General features: G+C 23.5%; 4 protein-coding genes across 4 annotated transcripts; 2 read left to right on the top strand and 2 right to left on the bottom strand.

Annotated features, from left to right (window-relative positions):
• Nucleotides 1-5050: 5050 nt before the first annotated feature.
• On the top strand, nt 5051-12721 carry PVVCY_0500860 (chromodomain-helicase-DNA-binding protein 1, putative; the record flags this gene model as incomplete). The annotated part of the gene is made up of 1 exon (XM_008627459.2): nt 5051-12721. The coding sequence occupies one exon, from the start codon at nt 5051-5053 to the stop codon at nt 12719-12721; it is 7671 nt and encodes a 2556-aa protein (XP_008625681.2).
• A 485-nt stretch (nt 12722-13206) lies between these two features.
• Nucleotides 13207-14988, bottom strand: PVVCY_0500850 (conserved Plasmodium protein, unknown function; the record flags this gene model as incomplete). The annotated part of the gene is made up of 3 exons (XM_008627457.2): nt 13207-14401; nt 14526-14795; nt 14945-14988. 3 exons carry the CDS (start codon nt 14986-14988, stop codon nt 13207-13209), a joined length of 1509 nt encoding a protein of 502 aa, XP_008625679.2.
• A 1492-nt stretch (nt 14989-16480) lies between these two features.
• On the bottom strand, nt 16481-18577 carry PVVCY_0500840 (conserved Plasmodium protein, unknown function; the record flags this gene model as incomplete). The annotated part of the gene is made up of 1 exon (XM_008627456.1): nt 16481-18577. One exon carries the CDS (start codon nt 18575-18577, stop codon nt 16481-16483), a length of 2097 nt encoding a protein of 698 aa, XP_008625678.1.
• A 961-nt stretch (nt 18578-19538) lies between these two features.
• PVVCY_0500830 (conserved Plasmodium protein, unknown function) lies at nt 19539-22100 on the top strand (the record flags this gene model as incomplete). The annotated part of the gene is made up of 8 exons (XM_008627455.1): nt 19539-19562; nt 19718-19753; nt 19852-19888; nt 19981-20089; nt 20238-20649; nt 20980-21625; nt 21783-21940; nt 22044-22100. 8 exons carry the CDS (start codon nt 19539-19541, stop codon nt 22098-22100), a joined length of 1479 nt encoding a protein of 492 aa, XP_008625677.1.
• Between the last annotated feature and the right edge of the window lie 47 nt (nt 22101-22147).

The following is a 22147-nucleotide window of genomic DNA, read 5'->3' as shown; positions in this document are numbered from 1 at the left end:
ACGTGCTTATATAAAATATTTATATATGTGTGCAAATTTTTAGAGAACAATCACATATAAGGATAAAATGTCCATTGCTACCATTACAACAAATGAAACAGTTTTTTTTCAGAGTAATTTCATATTTATATGTTACTCTATTAATAAGATTTATTTAAAAATGTAGGAATATATTAATAAAATTGCTATTTATATCATAAAAAATATATTTTCATAATGCTGGGTTTAACAATTTTGTACTTTTTTATAACAATTTTATGTTTAATTAAAACATTATTCGTTCATATTATTACTATACATATAAAAATAGAAGATTAATAAATAACTAAATGTTATAGGTTTTTAATTATTCCAAAAAAAAAACAAATTTGTGTAAAAAAAATGATATAAGGCTTATACATATGCCACATAATTTTTTTATAAAATATACTAAAATGGCTTTCTTTTGCTATTATATGTATTTGCTTATTCAGCATGTTCACTTAACTATGTTACATTTTAGGGTGGTAAACAATTCGAAGATATAAAACTTTGCACGTGTGCTTTTTTTTAAAAGAACAAACAGAATGGTCTTATATATAAATTTGTTTACATGTTGTTAAAATTACAATTTATTTTGTATATGCCCTAACTTATATACATATAACTTTCCTTTTTTGTTTATCATATTACAGCCCTTCGATAAAATAACGAAGCAGAACAGGTATAACTTTTATTACATATAAAAATGCGTTAATAAAAAAAATATATAACCAACCTATAATTACTCAACTGAAAACAATTAATTTGAGATGAAACAATAAATAAAAAATTTGTAAAAATTATATATATAACAAAAAGAAGGAAATAATATGGTTAAAAATAGTATAATAATATATAAGATAAAGTAAAATTATAAAGTTGTTTTTTTTCGATATAAAAATAAATGCGTTTAATTTTTTTGAATATAAACGCCTTTTCCTATAATAAAAAAAATATTATATTTAAAATATTTTATATAATAATATATTATATTATACTATTATTTATATTATATAAATGTACCTACAAATAATATATAGCATATGAAAAAATACTATGTATTTCGTCAATTAAAAGTACAAAAATATTTTATATACTGAATTAAGAGCGGGCATAAAACAAAAAAAAATTTGAATATTTCTTTATATATAATTGCAATATTATAGAGTTTTTTATTTGTACATATTTATAATATATAAGGAATTTTTATTAAAAATAATTATTTTGCCAATAAGAGTACATTAATAAAAAAAATAAAACACATATGATGATATATTTGCATATATATAAAAAATTAATAGATCAAATAATTAAAAAAAAAAATAGTATGCATAGTACGCAGGGCAAATATATGCTATAGAAGTAGTATGCATAGGGAAAAATTCTACAATTATGATTGTCATATAAGGTAAATATTGATATTTTATATATTCAAACGTAGAGAGAGAAAAAAAAATGGGTTGATTATAATAAAATATACGCAGTATTTTTATAAGTATACAATAATATTTCGATACCATTATTAATTTTTAAAATTCATAAATGCGCATGCTCCGAAAAAAATAATACCCAATAAAATACCTCAAGTATTTTTTATATATAATTATGAATATATATAGTTGAATATCTCATATGCCTCTTTAATAGAGTATGTATTTTTATAAGCCCGCAATGAAATAGTATATAATATATATATATGATATGCGTGCTTTTTTATTATTTTTTGTAGTACATGTAATTATTATTTTTTATATGCAACCTTTCTATATATATATTTAATATATGCTTATATTTTGTGCCCATTTTATGTACGTACTTTTATTATTTTATATTTCTTTTATAATTTGATATATGTACGTATAATTAATTTACATATTAAATTATTGCATAACAGTTTTTTTTCCCCTTCTCCATTCAAATTGGTATTAAAATTATTCTGTGATACTTAAAAAATTTTAATTCAATAATAGTTTGCATTTTTTTTATATTTTTTTATGAGGTCGTTTATTTAATATTTTTATATACTTATATGTATATAATTTATAAGGAAAAAGGAAATGTTTTATTTAAAAAAAATAAATAAATTAAAAAATTATTACATTTTATATATAATATTAAAAGTATTATATATATGTATATGATATATTTTTATTATTTATTTATTTATTTTTATATACGTAATTATGTGATAAATGTATGTTGCATGTTTGTTTCGATTTTATGTATATGCAATATGTTGTAATACGTATATAACATTAATAGTAGATAACCACAACCTTTTTTGAATACTATTTTTTAAAAGGAAATTTACATATTCTCATTTATTGAATAAGACATATGTATAGGCATATATTATGCATATATATATGTTTTATTTACTTATTTATTAACATTTATGTGCATATTATTACATTATAGGACAAGTATTATATTTTATATACTCTTATGTATTTTCAGAGTATTTGTATTTTGGTAATACAAAACTTTCAAATTTTAATTAATTTTTTTAATATTATATGTTAAAATACATTGTATGGGAGTGTATTTTAAAGCCTTTAATAGTTTATGTTTATATTTTTTTATATTTACATTTTTTTCGCTTATTACTTATAATACTTTATACATTTTTTAACAGTTAACATATATATATATATTTTTTTTCATATTGAAGTATATGTCTTGTCATGAGGTATTTAATATTTTGTGTATATAAGCTTTTCAATAGTATAGTATAAAAAAAAAAAAAAAAAAGACGTAAAAAAAAGTTATGTACTTAATGTAGTATATATATAAACCTAGAAAATAATCTGTATTTTATTTATGTACGTTAATAAAAAAAAAATATATTGTGTTATATATATACGTGCACACGCTATTTTAAACTTTCAATATATTTTTCAGTTATAACCTTTTTATATATAATTAATTTTTAATATATAATACATAATACAGAGTTTATTTTGATATATTAATTTTATTACATAATTTTGTATTATTTCTTATATTTTTTGTTTTTTGGTGAATACTTAACAATTAAAAAAAAAAAAAATTGAGGAGCTGTTTCTTGCACACAAAAATATTATAAAACTTGCACGCATATTCAATTGCAATTATTTATATGCATTCTCAAGAGGGAAACAAAATATATATATATTTAATGAAATTGTGGACACAAAAAAAATATATTTACAAAAAGCAATATTGTTTCCAATATATATTTATTTATGCATATATAAAAAATATAATTTAATATAATGCGCATATTTCTTATGTATATATATTAAAACACAGTTAAAAGTGCAAAGAGAAAAAAGTAAGCATTTATGCATCACTAAAAAAAAATAAACAATAATTTTTAATAGGATTTGGTGCATAAAACGCTTCACAATTTCTTGAAACCAACAATTATTACTGTATATATAATATTAACCTGATATATATATAATATATAAGCCTCACGGAATGTTTTAAGGTATAGACAAAAAATAATAAAAATAATACATGTATTTGTGAGTATGTAATATGTATGCATTTTATATTCATGTTTATATTGCCAATTTCACCATTTCAATGAATTGCGTATATATTAAATAAATGTTTATGTGCTTATTTTATTTCTTTTTTACATAAGTATATAATTACAAAAGGCATGCATGTGAGTTATAGTCTATTAGACAATTATGTAATATATTTTATTTATGTTTTTGAGTAGTGTATTTATTTTGTTATTATTATGAATGATAAATATAAAAAGTACATTTATGGTCAATATTCAACGTAATTGATGTATGTTTTTTTTTATTGTTTTAAATGGTATTTTAATTCTTTTTCAGTATTTATAATTTTATGTTATACATAATATCAAGTTATTGTACAAGCATACTATATGTGTATATACAAATTTATATAACCTATTAATTTTTTTTGAAGTTACATTATATGAGTATTTAAAACGTGTGTATATGCATTAGATTCATTTTTATGAAGTTTATTAAAACTCGAATTTTTTACATTAAGTTATAAGCAAAACTGTATATTTATACATATGTACATATATAGAGTGAAAGATAAAATACGTTTCTATTATTCCTTACCATATATGATTTATTTTATGCATATATATTTTTTTTTTTTTTAGTTTTTGTCTTTTTAGCCAATATCAAAAACTGATATGGACATTATATATATGCTAAATTAATATAAATCGTTTGTAAGAGAATTATAAATAAAATTTATGAATAATTAATCGAAGAAGCATAAGTTAAAAATAATAAAAATTAGAAAGCATAAAAGTATATTTGATTGTTCAATAGGAGTTTCAAGACATACTATACGTACTTGTATATATTATACGCGACGATATAGAAATTTTGAATGATCGAATGCGCAGATTTTTATTTTATACAAAGAGCATAAATAACGGTGATACTAAATGCATAACTATTCTTATATAATTGTTTTGTATAAATAATATGCACTATATGATAATTATAAAAATTTGTTGTTAAAAACGAAAAAAACACATAAAAATTAAAAAGATCGTACATGCGCTTTATCCGTATATATATAACGAGCATATTGATGAATATAGTTTATAGATATAGCGCAACAGAAGAATGGATAAATAATCCAACAATTATTTTCAAAATGAGAATTAACTGAATGATAATAAAAATTGTAATAATAATAATATTTCAATTTTATCATTAGGAAATTCTCAAGTTCATTAAATTAGTAAAAAAAAAACACACATGCGTGCATGCTTATAATTCAGCAAAAATATTTAATCCTTAAAAGTAGTATACATACATATATATATTGTATTGAAGTCCTATGATTATATATAAAAAGGTAGTGTTTTATGATCGATATAATAATATCGTATGACGAATTTTAAAAATTACAATCTGAAAAGTAATTTTCAAAACTATATGAATAAAATTTAAAACAGTGATAAAAAAAAAAAGGTCATAATAAATATATGGGACTTAGTAAAAGTATCAATTTATATTTAAATAACTAAAATAATATGACCATGATGAATAACAATAATATTGTTAATAATGATAATGGGACAATAAGTATAACAAGTAGTTTATTAAGTAACAATGATAAAAATATTAATATAAAATCAAAATTGGGAATAAATAAAAATGGCAACGTTGGTGGTGGGTTGCATGAATCTTATCAGAAGTCAATGCTATCTTCATATAATATGAGCAATGTTTCCATGCCATCAATGAATTACCATGGTAGCAATAATGTGATGAATAGGTATAATCCTATGAATTATCCATTACAAGAAATGAATCCAAATTTACAAATGAGTAATAATAATATGAAACAAAATTCTATGCAAGGTAATGATATGTTAATAAAACAAAATAATAAAGATCAAAATTATATGTATTATCAAAGGAATAATTCAAATAATTTTAATAATATGCATGGCAATTTTTACCCATATATGAATAATGGATTTTATGGAATGTCATCAGCAAATTGCTATAAGCCCAATTCTACAAATGTAGCAAATAATAATAATACAAATAATTTTAATCAAATGAATGGATCTTTTCCATATGATAATACAATAAGAAGTAGTGTTGGTTCTAGTACAGCTCCTGGTGGTGCTAACAATACTATTTCAAGTAACAGTAATAATCCAAATTTTGTGAAGACTTTAAACTCAGTAAATTATGGTGATAATATAAATTTTAATTCAATGAATAATATATTAAATAAAGATTCTGAGAAATTGGATAAATCATCTCAAATGAAATCTTTATCAAATAACATGAATGTTAATAATACTGCTACTACAAGCGGTACAAATAACAACAGTAATAATATTCCTCCATATAGGTTAAACAGTGATTCACAATTAGATAAAAAAAATTCTATAGATGATATGAATAATAATACACGATACCATCCTATGAATATGTATAATAGGATGGAATATGGTTATGACAATTTTAAAGATGAAAATGGGGTAGATAAAGATAAAGCTAATATCGATAAATCTAGCAACAGTAATAATTCTAATTTATTAGGTGATAATAAAACAAATTCTTCTATTTCTAATATTAGAAAGGGGAATAATAAAGATGGTGCGATAGGAGATAATAATAATAGTAATAATGATTCTGATTCTTATAAAAAATATAAAAATGATGGAGATGGAAATCATAATAAAATGAAAGATGGAAAAGATAGTAAATTAAATGATTCGGGTAATAGCAATGCTAATAATTCATATTCTATGTTTCCAAATTATAATTTAAAATATCCAATGAATATGAATATGTTTAATAATATGAATAATTTTAATATGAGCAATAAAATGGGTATAAATAATATTGGTGGTGTATCTAATATGAATGCAGAAGGTGGTAATTATCAAAATTATAATTTAATGAATAATATGAGTGATTTGAGTAATGCATATAATAGTATGGGCAAATTGCCAAATGTGAATAATTATAATATGATGAATATGTATGGTGATAGTCGATATAATAATAATAGCACTAACATGAATGCTGGTGTTAATAGTAATATGATAAATATGAATAATTATAATAATATGAATTATATGAATATGAGATTATTAAATGGTCGAAATATTCCAAACAATATGAATAATGGTGATTTAAGTACAAATTATATGACCGATGGAATGGGGAATAGAATTATTAACCATGATCTAAATAATATGAGCATGAATGATGGAAGTTTAAACAATGGTAATAAATATGTGAGAAAAACTGCTATTGGAAAACAATACGTGACTAATAATGTTGCTTCTAGCTCTATGAAGAAAAAAATTGAAGCACAAAAAGATAAGAAGAAAAAAAGAAAAAAGAAAAGTGAAAATAGTTTAGCCGAATCAGATGAAGAAGACGATAATGATTTGTATATAAATTCTTATGTTAAAAAATCGGCACCTAAAAGTAGTGGTAGTAAAAGTTGGCTACAATACGATAGTGTTGAAGATAAATATACTGAAAAAATGAAACGCCATGAGAAAAATGATATTTTTATTTCTCCAAATATTGGCGCAGTAGGAGGTAGAACAAATTTAAGAGAAAGGAAAAGAGTTTATAATTATGCACAAATAGATAATTATTATGAAACAGATGAAGAAGATAAAAAAGTTGATGAAGAAAAAAATTTACTTAAACAAGAAAAACAAAGTATGGGAGGTATTGATCGTGTTATTCATCATAGGAGAATAAAAGATTGGGATATTATTAATAGTATTAAAAATAATCCATTTTTATTTATAAATAGAAAGAAACCTGAAGTGAGTGAAAATGGTGATAGTAAAAAAAATGAAAATTTAGTAGGATCAACAGAAGCATCATCGGATTCATTAAATACTACAGAAGCGGGTGGAACAGAAGATGCTCCTGATGTTAGTTGCCATAAAATATTAGGAGGTGTTGAAAATATTGAGGATCCAGCATTAGACGATTTTTATGAAGAAGAAGATATTGTAGATATAAATGAAGTTGAATTTTTAGTAAAATGGATAGGCAAATCTCATATTCATAATTTTTTTTGTACTTATGAATATTTAAGATATTTTAATGGTGTAAAGAAGGTTGATAATTATATTAAAAAGATTCGATTATCATTTCAAAAAAGAAAATATATGACAGCAGATGAGATTGAGCAAGAAAAAATATATTCTGAAATAAAAAAACAAATAGAAATGGATTCAATACATGCCGAAAGAATAGTAACTCATAGGAAATGTGAGATTACAAATGAACAATTATTTTTAGTAAAATGGACAAGTTGTGCATATGATCAATGTACAGAAGAAACAAGACAAACATTATTAGATCATAATTTTGGAAAATTAATAGAAGAATATTTTGATAGAGAAAGTAAAATATATGGTGCTAAAGCATTGTCGAGTATATGGAATAGAGGTCCATTAACTGCAACAAAATTTGATCCATATAATGAGACCCCAAGTTATTTACAAGGTAAAAAATTAAGAGCCTATCAATTAACAGGTTTAAATTGGATGGTTAGTAGAATGAAAAGAAATTTAAGTGTTTTATTAGCAGATGAAATGGGTTTAGGAAAAACTGTTCAAACAATTGCAGTAGTTGGCCATATGTTATATAAAGAAAAATTGATAGGGCCTTATTTAGTGTTAGTACCTCAATCAACTGTTGATAATTGGCTAAACGAATTTAAAAACTGGTTGCCTCAAGCTAATGTAGTATGTTACCATGGTAATGCAGTAAGTAGAGAATTGATAAGAACTTATGAATTAAAAAAAGTATATGTACCAAATAGAGGATATCGATATAAATTTGATGTATGTATAACAACTCCATCTATACTTAATAGTGTAAGTGATGTTGAACTTTTGAAAAGAATACCATGGCAATTAATGGTTGTTGATGAAGCACATCAATTAAAAAATCGTCAATCAAAAAGATTTATTGAATTGAAACAATTTATGGCAGAATCTAAGCTTTTGCTTAGTGGTACGCCATTACATAATAATTTGGAAGAATTATGGACTTTGTTACATTTTTTAAATCCACAACAGTATACATATTATGAAGCATTTCAAAAAAAATATAATGAGATTGAGAATACTAGTTTAATTGGTGAAGCTAAACAAAAGCAATTGATGCAATTACAACATGAATTACATGAAGTAATTTTAAGAAGAGTAAAAAAAGATGTTGAAAAATCTCTTCCAAATAAAGTTGAAAGAATTTTACGAGTTGAATTATCACCAATACAAATAGAATATTATAAAAACATTTTAACAAAAAATTATGAACAACTAGCTAAAGCATCCGGTGGTGCAAAGAATTCATTACAAAACATATGTATGGAATTAAAAAAAGTATGTAATCATCCATTTTTATGTTGTGAGCCAATTGATAAAGATGAATATAGAGAGCGATTAGTATATTCAAGTGGAAAAATATGTTTATTAGAAAAGCTATTAATTAGATTAAAAGAACGAGGGAATCGTGTTTTAATTTTTTCTCAGATGGTTAAAATGTTGAATATATTGAGTGAGTATTTAACTTTAAGAGGTTTTAAACATCAAAGATTAGATGGTACAATGACGAAGGAGATGAGAAAAAAAGCTATGAATCATTTTAATAGTAAGAATTCTGATGATTTTGTATTTTTATTATCTACAAAAGCTGGAGGATTAGGAATTAATTTAACATCTGCCGATACAGTTATTATATATGACTCTGATTGGAATCCACAAAATGATTTACAAGCTGGTGCTAGAGCACATCGTATAGGACAAACAAAAACAGTGCAAATATATCGTTTAGTAACAAAAGATTCAATTGAGCAAACCATTTTAGAAAGGGCAAAGGTGAAAATGGTTTTAGATACATTAGTTGTTCAAGGATTAAATAAAAAACAAAATGATAATGTAAATTTTATTGGAGGAGAAGGTAGTAATTCTTCTAATGGTTTTACAAGAGAAGAATTATCAAAAATTCTTAAATTTGGTTCTCAAAAATTATGGGAAAAGAATAGTTCGAAATATTCACCACAAGATGGAGAGGATGGAAAAAATATTATAAAAGGTGTTGATGTTGATTTAGATAAGATTTTGGAAGAAGCAGAAGCTAATGAGACGACTAATAATGCAAATAAAGATATAAATTCTGAATTAAGTAGTTTACAAAATGGTTCTGGTAGTAGTTTTTTTAATACTAATAGCAATTTGTTTGGTGGTGCCGCTGCTGCTGCTGCTGCTGGTGGAGGAATTGCTGATGATTTATTAAGTTCATATAATAACATTACTGAGTTTAAATATGAGCCTCCTGAAAATTTAAAAAGCAATATATTATATAATGATTCAACAAAACAAGGTGAAATAGATATAGAGGAGAATGATAAAGATTTTTGGGATAAAACAATACCTTTAGAAGAACGATTGAAATTAAAAAAAATGAAAGAAGAAGAGTTATTAGTGCATGGTCCTAGAAAAACCCGAACCCGAGATGCTAGATATAACCAAGGATTATATTATGATGGTGGAGCAAATAATAATAATAGTGATGGAGATGATAGTGATGAATTTACAATTAAATATACTGATAAATATAATAAGAATTTAAATAAAAAGAAACGAAAAAGAAGAACATCAACACAAATTACTGAAAAAGATAAATTCCGTTTGTATAGGTCTTTATTAAAATTTGGTAATCCAACATTACGTATTGATGATATACAATTTGATTCCAAATTAATGAAAGTCGATAGAAATGTAATTTTAACTGAGTTAAATATTATTGTAGATACATGTAAAGAAATAGTAGAAAGAGTAGGTAGCAATAATGGTCAAGGAGCTTTAGCTAACCCGAATGTAAAAACTGATAATGATGAACAAAATGAATATAATGAAGATGGTGGAAATTCGGTAAATGTAAAGAGTAATGATATGAGTACGGAGATAAAAGGAGAGAAAGATCAACAAGCTGAAGAGGGTAATGATGAAAATGATAAAATTACAAGAGGAAAAAGAAGTACTAGAGGCACTACAGTTTCATCTACTGGTGAAAATGGAGCAGGTGATGATTCTAAGAAGGATGAAAATAATAATACGAGTAGTGGGTTCTTTTCAAAATTTATGAAATTTACAAAAGGTAGCACTGAACCTAAAAGGGAAGATGAAATAGAAGGAAAGGGAATCAAAGCAAAAGCTGAAGATGATACAGTTAAAGATGAATTAGATGATGATATAGTGAAAGATGAATTAAATGATGAAAGTGATAATAATAATAAAACAAAAGGTGAAAGAGGAAGAAAGATAGATGCATATACATTTTATATTGGTACTAACAAAGCTAATGCTTTAGATTTATGTCATAGATTACAGTTATTTAAAAGTTTACATGATTTTATAAAGGAACAAAATAATGATAATGAATATAGTTTTAGATTACCGTTAATACCTCTAAATGGTGCAAATGTTGAAGGTGGAAATAATACCGCTGTAGTTGATGCTGCAGGAGGTAATAGTAAAAGCGATGGAAAGAATGATAAAGCAAAAAGTAAAAAAGACGACCCTGAAGTAACTGCTACTACTGCAAATACAGAAGGAGAAGAAGGAAAAACTTCTAATGGAGGTGAAGGTGCAGAATCATCTATGCTTGTTGATGGTATATCCTCTGGTGATTATTTAAAATTAAAATTACCAAATTATATATTTGACCATTTGAGAGATTTATCTACAAAAGATGTAAAAGCATGGACTAAAGAAAATGATGAGAATTTAATAAAGGGAGTTTATATATATGGTTTTGGTTCATTTAATGAAATATGTGTCGATCCGAATTTAAATTTAGAGCATATGAAAAATATAAAATGGGATAAGATAAAAATGCGATGTATAAAAATATTGAAAATGATAGAGGAATACACTTCTAGTAATAAGGATGGAACAACTGGTAAGAAACGACGACGAGCTAGAGGAAAAAATAAAAATAATGATGAAATAAAAGATGAGTATGGTAATAATAATACATCAATTAAATTGGAAGAGAATGGTGGAACAAGTAAAGGGAACAATGCAAGTGGTAGACATACTAATAGTAACTACGGTCGAAGGAGTAGTGAACGAGTTAAAGCTATTTATTCACAAGAAGATAAAGAAACTGGAGGAGTATTAAAAAAACGAGCAATATCTTCGAGAAAGGGAGAAAGAGATAATAAAAATGGGACATCTAAATTAGAGAATGTATATGATATTAATAATAAAGGAGGGGATAATACATTATTATCATCATCAACAGCTGATAAAAGAAGGAGAAGAGGTGTTTCATCGAAATCTTCAAATGTAACATTAAAAAATGAAAAATCAAATAGCAAGTGTGTTATTGAATCTTCTGAATGTTCTTCTTCAAACGACCAAAAAAGTAATGAAAGTGATGATGATGACGATGATGAGAGCAATACTAATATTGTAAAAAGATCGGGTCGTAGTGGTAGTAACAGAAGTAGTAGAATGAATTCATATGAAAATTATAAATTAACTAGACGTAGAAGTACTAGAACCCGTAGAGGAGGTAATGATTCCATTGTGGGAAGTGAATGTATAAATTCAATTGATCCCGATGGAGATGATGAATATTATAATGATCCAAATGATCGAAAAAAATTAAAAAAAAAAAAAAAAAAAAAAGATAAAAAAAAAAAGTTAACAGATGAAGAAATTATAGAAATAATTAAAAATACAAATTTAAGAGAAATGGATCAACATAGTATAAATAAATTAACAAAAAAACCTTTGAAAAAATATAAAAAATTATTAAAAATAGTAAAAAAGGTATTATCATCAATTGAAATGGGAGAAGTTGAGGAAGAAGAATCTGAAGAAATTCGTAAAAAAACGGATGAACTTATATTTTATATTGGTAACTATATTGGTGAATTTTTTGATCACTGTGCAGATAGTGAATGTAAAGATATATTAAATAATTCGGGTTGGGAATATATATCTAATTTTATGAATGAAACAAGTGAAAATTTAATGGCAAAATATGAAGAATTAAAATCGTCAGACTTAAAAGATAGTAATAATGGTGATATAACAGAAGAAAATATAATTTCATTCTTTTACTCTAAAAAAGGTTCGGGTTCACTATATCCTGAAGATGATCCAGATGATGGAATGGATGAATAAACTAATAAAAAGAGAAATTGGTGTTTCCCTAAAAATAGCTTGAATGATTTCAATATTCTGTTAATTGAAATTGTTTTAAGTATTATATATTTTTTCTATTTTATCGTTTCTTTTTTTTATTATTGTAATATTTATATTTTTGAGCATATAAAACGTTTTATATGTTGTATATATTTTTTTCTTATGTTTACATGTATATATTACTACACATGCAAAATATGCATATATATCCCATGAGGGAATTTTTGTAAAAACTTTAACATAAATTTGTAATAATTTTTTATTTTATATATGTAAATAAATCAAGCCTCACATGGTTCTATAAATAAATGGTTTTATAAGCATATGACATGAGGAATATTCAAAAGAATTTAGGCAAATATATCTGGGTATACTTTGTAGGTTTTATTTATTATGTAGTTCAAACATTCTCTAAAATGTCATATTTGTTATAGTCCATTCAGTCTATTTTTATTTTTTTTAGATTAGCATTTCGATGGTTTATGGTTGACCTTTTTGAATATTAATTTTTTTTTTTTTTTTTTTTTATAAATTGTCCTATATGAGTTTATGTTTATATCATTTTCTATTTTCGGCGTTGTGGGGGTATTGGTTATGTCAAAATTTTCCTTATTATTTATTTGATCCTTATTTAATATATCAGTATCAATCATATATGAATTTTTGCCTGTATTAGTCAGGTTTATATCTGTTCTCAATTTATTGTCTTTAAAATTTTGATTTTTATCCATTTTTCTCTTATTTTTATTTAGCTTTTCAATATCATCAATTTGTTCTCTATAATATTTTTTATCATAATGCTCAATTTTCAATTCTTGAAAAAATTGATCCTTAACAAAAATTTTATTTATGACATTAAAAAAATTATTTTCTAAATAATGAAAATTATCTGTTATCATTTGATAATGTATATTTTTAATTTTATTTTTTCGTTCATATACATAATTATTATTAAACATATTAGAATAGTTTTGAATATTAAAATGTCTATCTTGTTCATATTTTTTCCAATTATTATCATTTAAAGCAATATATATATCCTTAAAATTGGGGGACAAACATTTTTTATTTTTCTCTACATTTTTGTTAGAACATAAATGTACGGAATAGTCATTATTCGGTTTTGCAATAAATTCATTTTCATTTTTAGACAACAAGTAGGTACTACTACCATTGCAACTGTTATTTAAATTATTTTTTTTGTTGCAAAAAGTGCACTTGTCTTGCTCGATATAATTATTCTCTTGTATTATTATCACGTTTTTTTGAAAATTATTTGGTGGGGGTAGGTAAATAAAATTATTATCTAGCCATATAAATTCGGATAATGGTGGAGTTTTACATTCAAACCATATATCTTCACTGCTGTTGCTATTTATGGAGGTCTCTTCCTTTTTACTACCATAAGGACTAATACTTGAAGTGGGACTAAATTGTGATTTAAAATTTTTTTGTATTTTTATTTCTTTTGGTTTCTCTATATTGTTTTCATTTTTATGAGGAGTTTTATGAACACTTTTATTATTATGTTTTTCTTTTTTATCGAAATATTCTGTAGTTTCTTTTATAAATATAATATTATCATCAGTGTATAAATTATATATAACATTATTTTTATCGATAGTGTGTATTGGTACTTTGAATGGGTTGACACTTATGCTAAAAAGTAGGGGGAAAGTACAAATGTAAAAAAAGACTATATATATATGCATATAACTATATTTTACTAACAAATTGGTTGTTATAATAATTTTCTCCATATTTTTTTGGATATATATTGTACCTCTTTTTTATATTAGGTTCTCTTATATTTTCCTTAATGCGTTTTTTTTTCAAAGCATCAATTTCCCCATCACTTGAAAATTTATTAGCATCACAATTTTCAAAATATGTATCCCAACTTACAAAAAATGGATTGAGAAATGTTATGTTAGTTTGTATGTAAGAATTTTTTGATTTCTTTTCATTTAACCTCTTACTTAATACTTTATCGATCTTTTGATAGATATTATCATTTGGAAATGCCTTTTGTTTATTTTTCAGGAGCTGATATCTATATAAATGTGTAGAGAATGGTAATGAACAAGTTTAGATAAAACAAAATGTGTGTATTTATACATCTTAGCAAAGAATTAAATTGTCTATTATGCATATTAATGAGGAATAAAATTTTTTATTTTTATTTTTTCAGATTAAACTCACTTAATGTTTGCGATTTTCTGACGTTTGTCATGCTTTGATTTCATTTTTTGTATTTTATTTCTAAGCCTTATATTTTCAACTACAAACCACTTTTTTACATCATTATTCTCGAGCTCTGATTTGCTAGTATCGCTTGCACTATTTTTAGGAGCATGTGGAAAATCATATTTATTATAATTTTTTGAGAGAGAGGAATGTTCCTCTTTTTGTGTATCACTTTTTTCTGAAAAGGGTTTTAGCATTTCTTTCGTGATATATGTTTATATATTTTATTTTATTTTTTTTTTTAATTTTAAGCAGTTACACGCTTGAAAAGTAAAGGGGTATATAAGAGTAAAACATGAAAAAAAAAATTATATTCACAATTTATATTAAATTTTATTTTATTATTGTATTTGTTCATAAAAAAATGTGCATTATTTATCGAATATAATCGTATAGTTATTTCAAAACCGGCTAAAATAATTGAATCATATAGATGTTGTAAATTAGACTGATATTCAAATGGTGGTAAGCATGTATTAAATATATTAGCATATCTGTGCATGTTAATTGTTACAATTAGAGAAACAAATAAATATTTATGTTAGGGTTTACTCTCAATTATATATACAATTTATTTATGAAAAAAATATATGCATGCATATTTTTTACATACAATATATATTAATAAGCTCAATAAGCAAATCTAAATAAATTTATACAATAAATATACGTTGGAAAGGTTGGCATGCCAATAATCAACAACACCTTCATAAAGAACAACAAAATTTATTTAGACTATCATGTCTTGTGTATATATACACGTATTTAATTTATTTTATTTTGTTAATATTATCTATCTACCTATAAATGTGTTGCAAAATGGAAATAAGAGGGCGTGTAATTCTACTACAAGTAATTATTTCACAAAAATTTACAAAAAAAATAAAAGACAACGGCATTGTATTTAAAATTTTTTTTGCAGATAATTATTATATGTTCTTATTTAATAATTTTTTTTTGTTTCTTTAAGATAGTTACACATAAATATTTTTTTATGTAAACGAAAAAAAAAGGGAAAAAAAAAAGCTATAAAAAAAACAAATACACAAAAATAGGCATGTAATTTGTAGATGTGCTTATGCGTTACTTTTAATAAAGAAATAATATATGCCAATTCGTACAATTTAGTTTTCCATTTTTATCATAAATAAAAAACATTTTTTTATAATGTGTTACAATATTCGAAAAAAAAATTAAAATACTTTTTTCTGACTTATTCATATTATATGTGATGTTGGCTAAAACCAGATAGCCAAATTATTTTCCTATTTAAATTTTAAGGCATTCATATGATTTAAAAAATTTTTAAAACTTTATAAATTTTATAAAATTGATAGGTGTCATTTATTTTGGCTGTGCATTATTCATATGTAGATTTTGGATTAATTTAATTTCAAAAATGGTTGAGTATATTTTATTTTTGTTTTTTCATGTTCTTTATATTGCATAGTAAGATAATGTTGTTCCTTGAAAGGCTTCGTTATAATTATTTTATATTCGATTTTCTAGGTCTCTATTTTCTGAATTTCTTCTCTTCCTTTTAATATAATGATATATTAAAAAGACAATAATAGATATACATATTAAAATAAAAATAAATATATTAAAATAGTTTAAATCTTCAAATATTTTACATGTTTTAATATTTCGTATTTTACAAGTATTATCATCATCACGACAACATGTAAATTTTTTAATTCCATCTGCATATAAATACATTCCAGGAGTTTCACTTTGTGTATTATAAAATAATCTACTAATATATCCATCATTATTTTTAGCATAACTTTTTGTATCATATAATTTAAAAGCTCCATAAGCACTAATAGTACAACTTTGAAATAATTTAAGTTGTTCATAAGGTACTTGAAAAAAAAATAAAAATTGATATACACCTTCATCATATACAATATTTTGTTCATCGACATATTTTGTATATAAATTTATTGAGCAATTTAATTTTAATCGTCCTGTTATACTTTCTTTAGATGGATTCCATATGTGGACAATGATTCCACATTCTTCTGGCCGTGTTGTATCACATTCCTCAGGTAATAATATATTTATAATTCTCAACTCTTTTAATGTTTCTATATAAAAAATGGTTGCATCATATTCAACTGTTTTTTCTTCAGCATTTTGATCAGGGTTGAATCCTTTAATTTTGTACCAAACAGATTTATTAAGATTATTAGGCTTAATCCAGTTTAGTAGTTTGAAAAATCCGGTATCTGTTTTATTTTGTAAAGGCTCAACTTTTTTTGTGCTCGATTTATTGGATATATTTATTACAAATTCAGTTCTATCTTCCTTCAGATATTCATAGGCAATATAATGTTCTATACTAGTGTCTTGAAAAAATGTGAGACTTCTTTTATCTGTATGTTCTTTCGAATCTTTATGTTTTTTATGGATATAATGAGGATATTTTCCATTTATAATTGGTAATTTTGTTTTAATTTCATGAGTTTCTTTATTATCTCTTTGAGAATCAGTTAGATAACTATCTATTGTATTTTGAAAACATCCACCTGTTTCAAGACATGTTTCTTTTTTATGAATTAGCTCATTGTCATATCCTATCAATGTACAATCATCTTTTTTTTTTGCAACATATGATGCAGGTATTAAAATAGTATTATTCAAACAGGTAGATTCAGTATATACACATTTACTTGGATCGGCCTCTATGCATTCAAATTGTTCTGTCGGGGTAGTATATGTACAACCATATTCTAGTGTATCATATTTTACATTATATAACTGTTCAGGATAAAATGGATATAATAAATAGTGGTTATCTAAACTTGGTATATTAATATTATCAAAAGCTATTGAAGAATGGGATATAGTCATTTTTTTATTATCAGATATATTTAAAATTTTTGGGGGTCCATCTAACATATGCTTATAATCCGTACTTTCTAGTTTTGTATTTTCTTTATATAATTTATAATAATCTAAATAACTATTTTCTTTTTTTATAATTGTAACATTAAAAAATATATAATATTTTACAGCTTTACTAAATTTGAATAAAGCATAAAGAGGTAGAAAATGTCGTAATGTTTTTTTTACAGAAACGATTCTTTCGATTTTCTTCCCGCTTCTGGAAGGAGGAAGATCTCTGCAATCTAAACCTAAATATTCTGGTACACCATGAAATACAGGCATTTTTTTAGGATCGGTATATGGATAATCAAGACATGAACAACAGGTTGTATATTCCCTATCATTAAACCCTTTAAATTTTGGTATGTTTGTATTTTCATCAATAGGAGTTTTATGACGTAAGCAATCCCTATTCCCAAGTTGATTTTGAAACTCAAAATTACCATATCCCTTTCCAGAAAATTCTGAATATGCAAAATCTGATTTGAATGGGGCAATTTTATGATAACGCATTGGATATGCTACTATAAATTTTTGTTGATGTAAAATTAAATAGTATTCATCTTTATAATGTTTTAACAAAAGTAGTATTCTTTGATTGTTTCCTATTTTAACTTTTATCCTCGATTTATATTCACATTCTTCATCCTTTCCACATTTTATTAGTTCCTCCTTGAAGTTACTAGTTTTGAACATTCTGTATGTATACCTTCTTTTTAATAATATTTTACGGCGTTAGTATATTATGTATAATATTTATTTTTCTTTCTTTGGTATAGCACAAAAACCGTGATATACTTATTTTTAAAAATATATTTTTTTATAATTTTGCTCATGCAGTATAATTTTGTCCCGTCTTCTTCTGACTACTATTACTATTCATGGGCTATTTCTAACTATTTAATTTTTCCTTCGTTTTTTTTTTCTTTATTATATCAAAAATAAATATCCATATTTTGTCATCTATGCCCTTTTTACAAATTGCACGATGTGTGTATTCTATATATAAACATGTGCGCATGCATACGCAAGGATTGTATATCTTATAAACTTTTAAGGATTTTACCTTTTTATAAAAATAAGTTTAATTATTTTATTATTCTTTACAATAGTTCTAATGTTAATAATTCTGAAAGTGTTGAAAATGATGAGCATACTGAAAATCCTGGAAAAACATTTTCTTAGAAACAAAAATAAATATTTCTTGTGCATTTATTCGGAATGTTCATTTTTTGAGAAAGACGAAATATTTTTTCTCTCACTCTCTATAATAATTTTATGTCTGTCTTTTTTTTCTCCGCTTTTATATATATATATATTATAAACTAATTATTTTCATTAAATTTTCACAAAATCTTTAATAAGTAAATATATGTTTTTTCCTTTGTTTTTTTTTTTTTTTAAATTTATATATTGTATATTGTGTTGAAACTTTTCGTGTGTAGAAAAGTGTGAATATTAAGAAATGCAATTTTGCATGTTTTAAAATAAGTAAAATGATGGAAGCATAAAGGAGAATAATAATAAAATTATTTTACAATTACAAACATATCTATATGTGTACATTCTATGGTTGTGCTTTTGATAATTACCGAATTTTGTTTATATGTTTTTATTTTAATTTGTGTCTGAAAAATCTATAAATTTAATAAACAAAATGGATGAAGACGAATTTTATCTTGTTAGATACAAATAATATGTTAAAAAATCGAGAGATCAAACATGCTGTCTACATATATATATATATTTTTTTTTTCCTATGAATACTTAGAATTTATAATATTAATCAAAAATTTGCGCATACATTTTATTTACTTATTTTTATTTCTTGTTCAGAATTTAGAACAGTACATTGAGGAATCGAAAAAGAGAGTACAACACAATAATAGTTTTAAAAATACAAAGTAATGATTAAATAAATTTTATTTGATACTATATTGTTTTCTTTAACATACATTTTTTTTCGCAAGATTGTAGATAAAGAAAGATTGATAATATCTGAAAATGGTAACAAATAAAAAATAAGACATATGCCATTTTGAAATTAATTTTGGCTAGCAATCAATAATTTATAATTTGTTCATATTTTATAAATACAGATGAAGAAATACAAACATTTGATAAAAAAAAAACAAATTCCGATTTCTACGATTATAAAGGTTTAGTGATTTTAACGGACAATGATTCAGAAAATGAATATGAAAATTGGTACGTTAAAAATGATATAATGCACAAATAAATAATTTTATTCATGTTTTGCATGTACCAACATATAGTGGTATGGTCATCCACATTCTTAAGAATCCCCAAATAAATTATATCCCCATTTTATACAAAATAAAACTAAAATTTATAGTAAGAACATAAAAGAAATAGTTAGCATAGATGATGATAAAGAAATGGAAAAAATTCGAAAAGTTTTAGAAATACAAAAAGGAATAAAGAACAGAAAAAAAGATGAAGAAGCCAATATTGCCAAAAAAGGACCTTGTACAAATAGAATGAGAAATAAAAATAATATTGTACAAAATAAAAAGACATCTAAAAAAAATAAAGAAGATATAAAAAATTTCATTAATTTAGAAAAAGAAATAATAATTACAAAAACATTAATGCGTAAAAAGAAGGAAACTATTGATAATATTTACAAATACATAAATAAAAAAGAAAAAATAATAAAGAACCTTAGCAAAAATATGATTAAAGAATCTGAAAAATACCAAGAACTATTAGTAGAAAATTTTAAAAAGACAGAGAACCTAATACAGGTATGCAATTTTTAGATAAGCCTTATGATGACGATATGAAATTTCAAATTAATAAAATATGCATATAAAGATAGATAAAAATGTAACTTTTAAGTTATAAAATTAGTGTTTGGATAAATGTGTGTGTGTGTATTTCATTTGTTTATATAAATGATAGTTGGTAATAAAGTATGAACTTATGCATAGATCCAATTAAACAATCTCATTTTTAAGTAGAAATAATTATTAGTAGTTATCTAATTAGTGAGAGAAATATAATTTTTAAAATAGAGACATAATCTGATTGTTTTTTTTCATATTATTTCTTTTGGAATATATATAATTACACAGAAATTCGAAGAAATAAACACAAGGAAAAAGAAAAAAAAAGAAATGGTTCAATTGCTTAACATTGAAATGAGCAAATTAAACGTAGAATTAGAAAAAAAAGAAGACAAAATAAAAGAGCTAGATAAATATAAAGAATTTCTTAACAAATTAGCTAGTAGTAATAAGAATGATGATAATCCATCAACTGATGAAATAATAATAAAAACAGACGAAAAGGAAAAAAACTTTTCTAAAAATATGGAAAAATATATTAAGAATTCACAACTATTAATTGACCATTTTAATTTATTGGAAGAAGAGCATTTACAACTAATTGATGATACACAAAATGCAGAATATATTTTAGAAGAATATGAAAAAAAATTACAAGATAAAAAAAATAAATATGAAATTAAGAATAAAGAAATGGATAATAAAATTACAGAAATTAATAATTATATTAAAGAGTATATTGATAAAATATCATATTATGATCATGTTACAAAAAATTCAAAATATAATATAACATTTACAAATATAAATAATAAAATTGATTATATTTGTACTCAGCTTTCTTACGATGTTAACACTAATGAAATTATGAAAAAGTTTCAAATATTGGAAAATAAAATTTATTCATATATTACTACTCTTAATAAATATACCGGTAAGGAGACTCCCTCAAAAAAATATATTATATATGTGTGTGTGTATTTTTTTTTATGGGCTTTAATAAAAGTGGGATGTAACATTGTGAAAATTTATTTTTTTTTCTTTTTTGGTATTCGGCTTTTATTTATTTGTTATTTTTATTTTTTGTGAAGAGGAAAACAAGCATCTTATATATGAGTATCAAAGGGAAAGGGAAAAAGAGCGAAGAAAACAAATGCGATTTGAAATTAATTTGGATAGAAAAAGAGATAAGCAAAATCAAAATAATAAAAAATCAACTAATAAAAATGCCAACGGAAACCTTAAAGATGTTAGTTCCCAAAAAAACTTAAAGTTACATGCTTATGCAGTTATATATTTTTTCCATTTTGAATTATTTCATAATATAATTTTTTATTTATTTTTACGAGTAGAAAAAAGAAAAACGTGAAAATATTTATACATTATTTGAAAAAGACATATTTAAGTAACTAGGGATTATGTATGGCTGTTAAAATAATCAAAAAATTTTGAAAAA

The sequence above is a fragment of the Plasmodium vinckei genome, assembly GCF_900681995.1.
Source record: "Plasmodium vinckei vinckei genome assembly, chromosome: PVVCY_05".
NCBI lineage: Eukaryota > Apicomplexa > Aconoidasida > Haemosporida > Plasmodiidae > Plasmodium > Plasmodium vinckei.
This window is presented reverse-complemented; position numbering and strand designations above follow the sequence as displayed.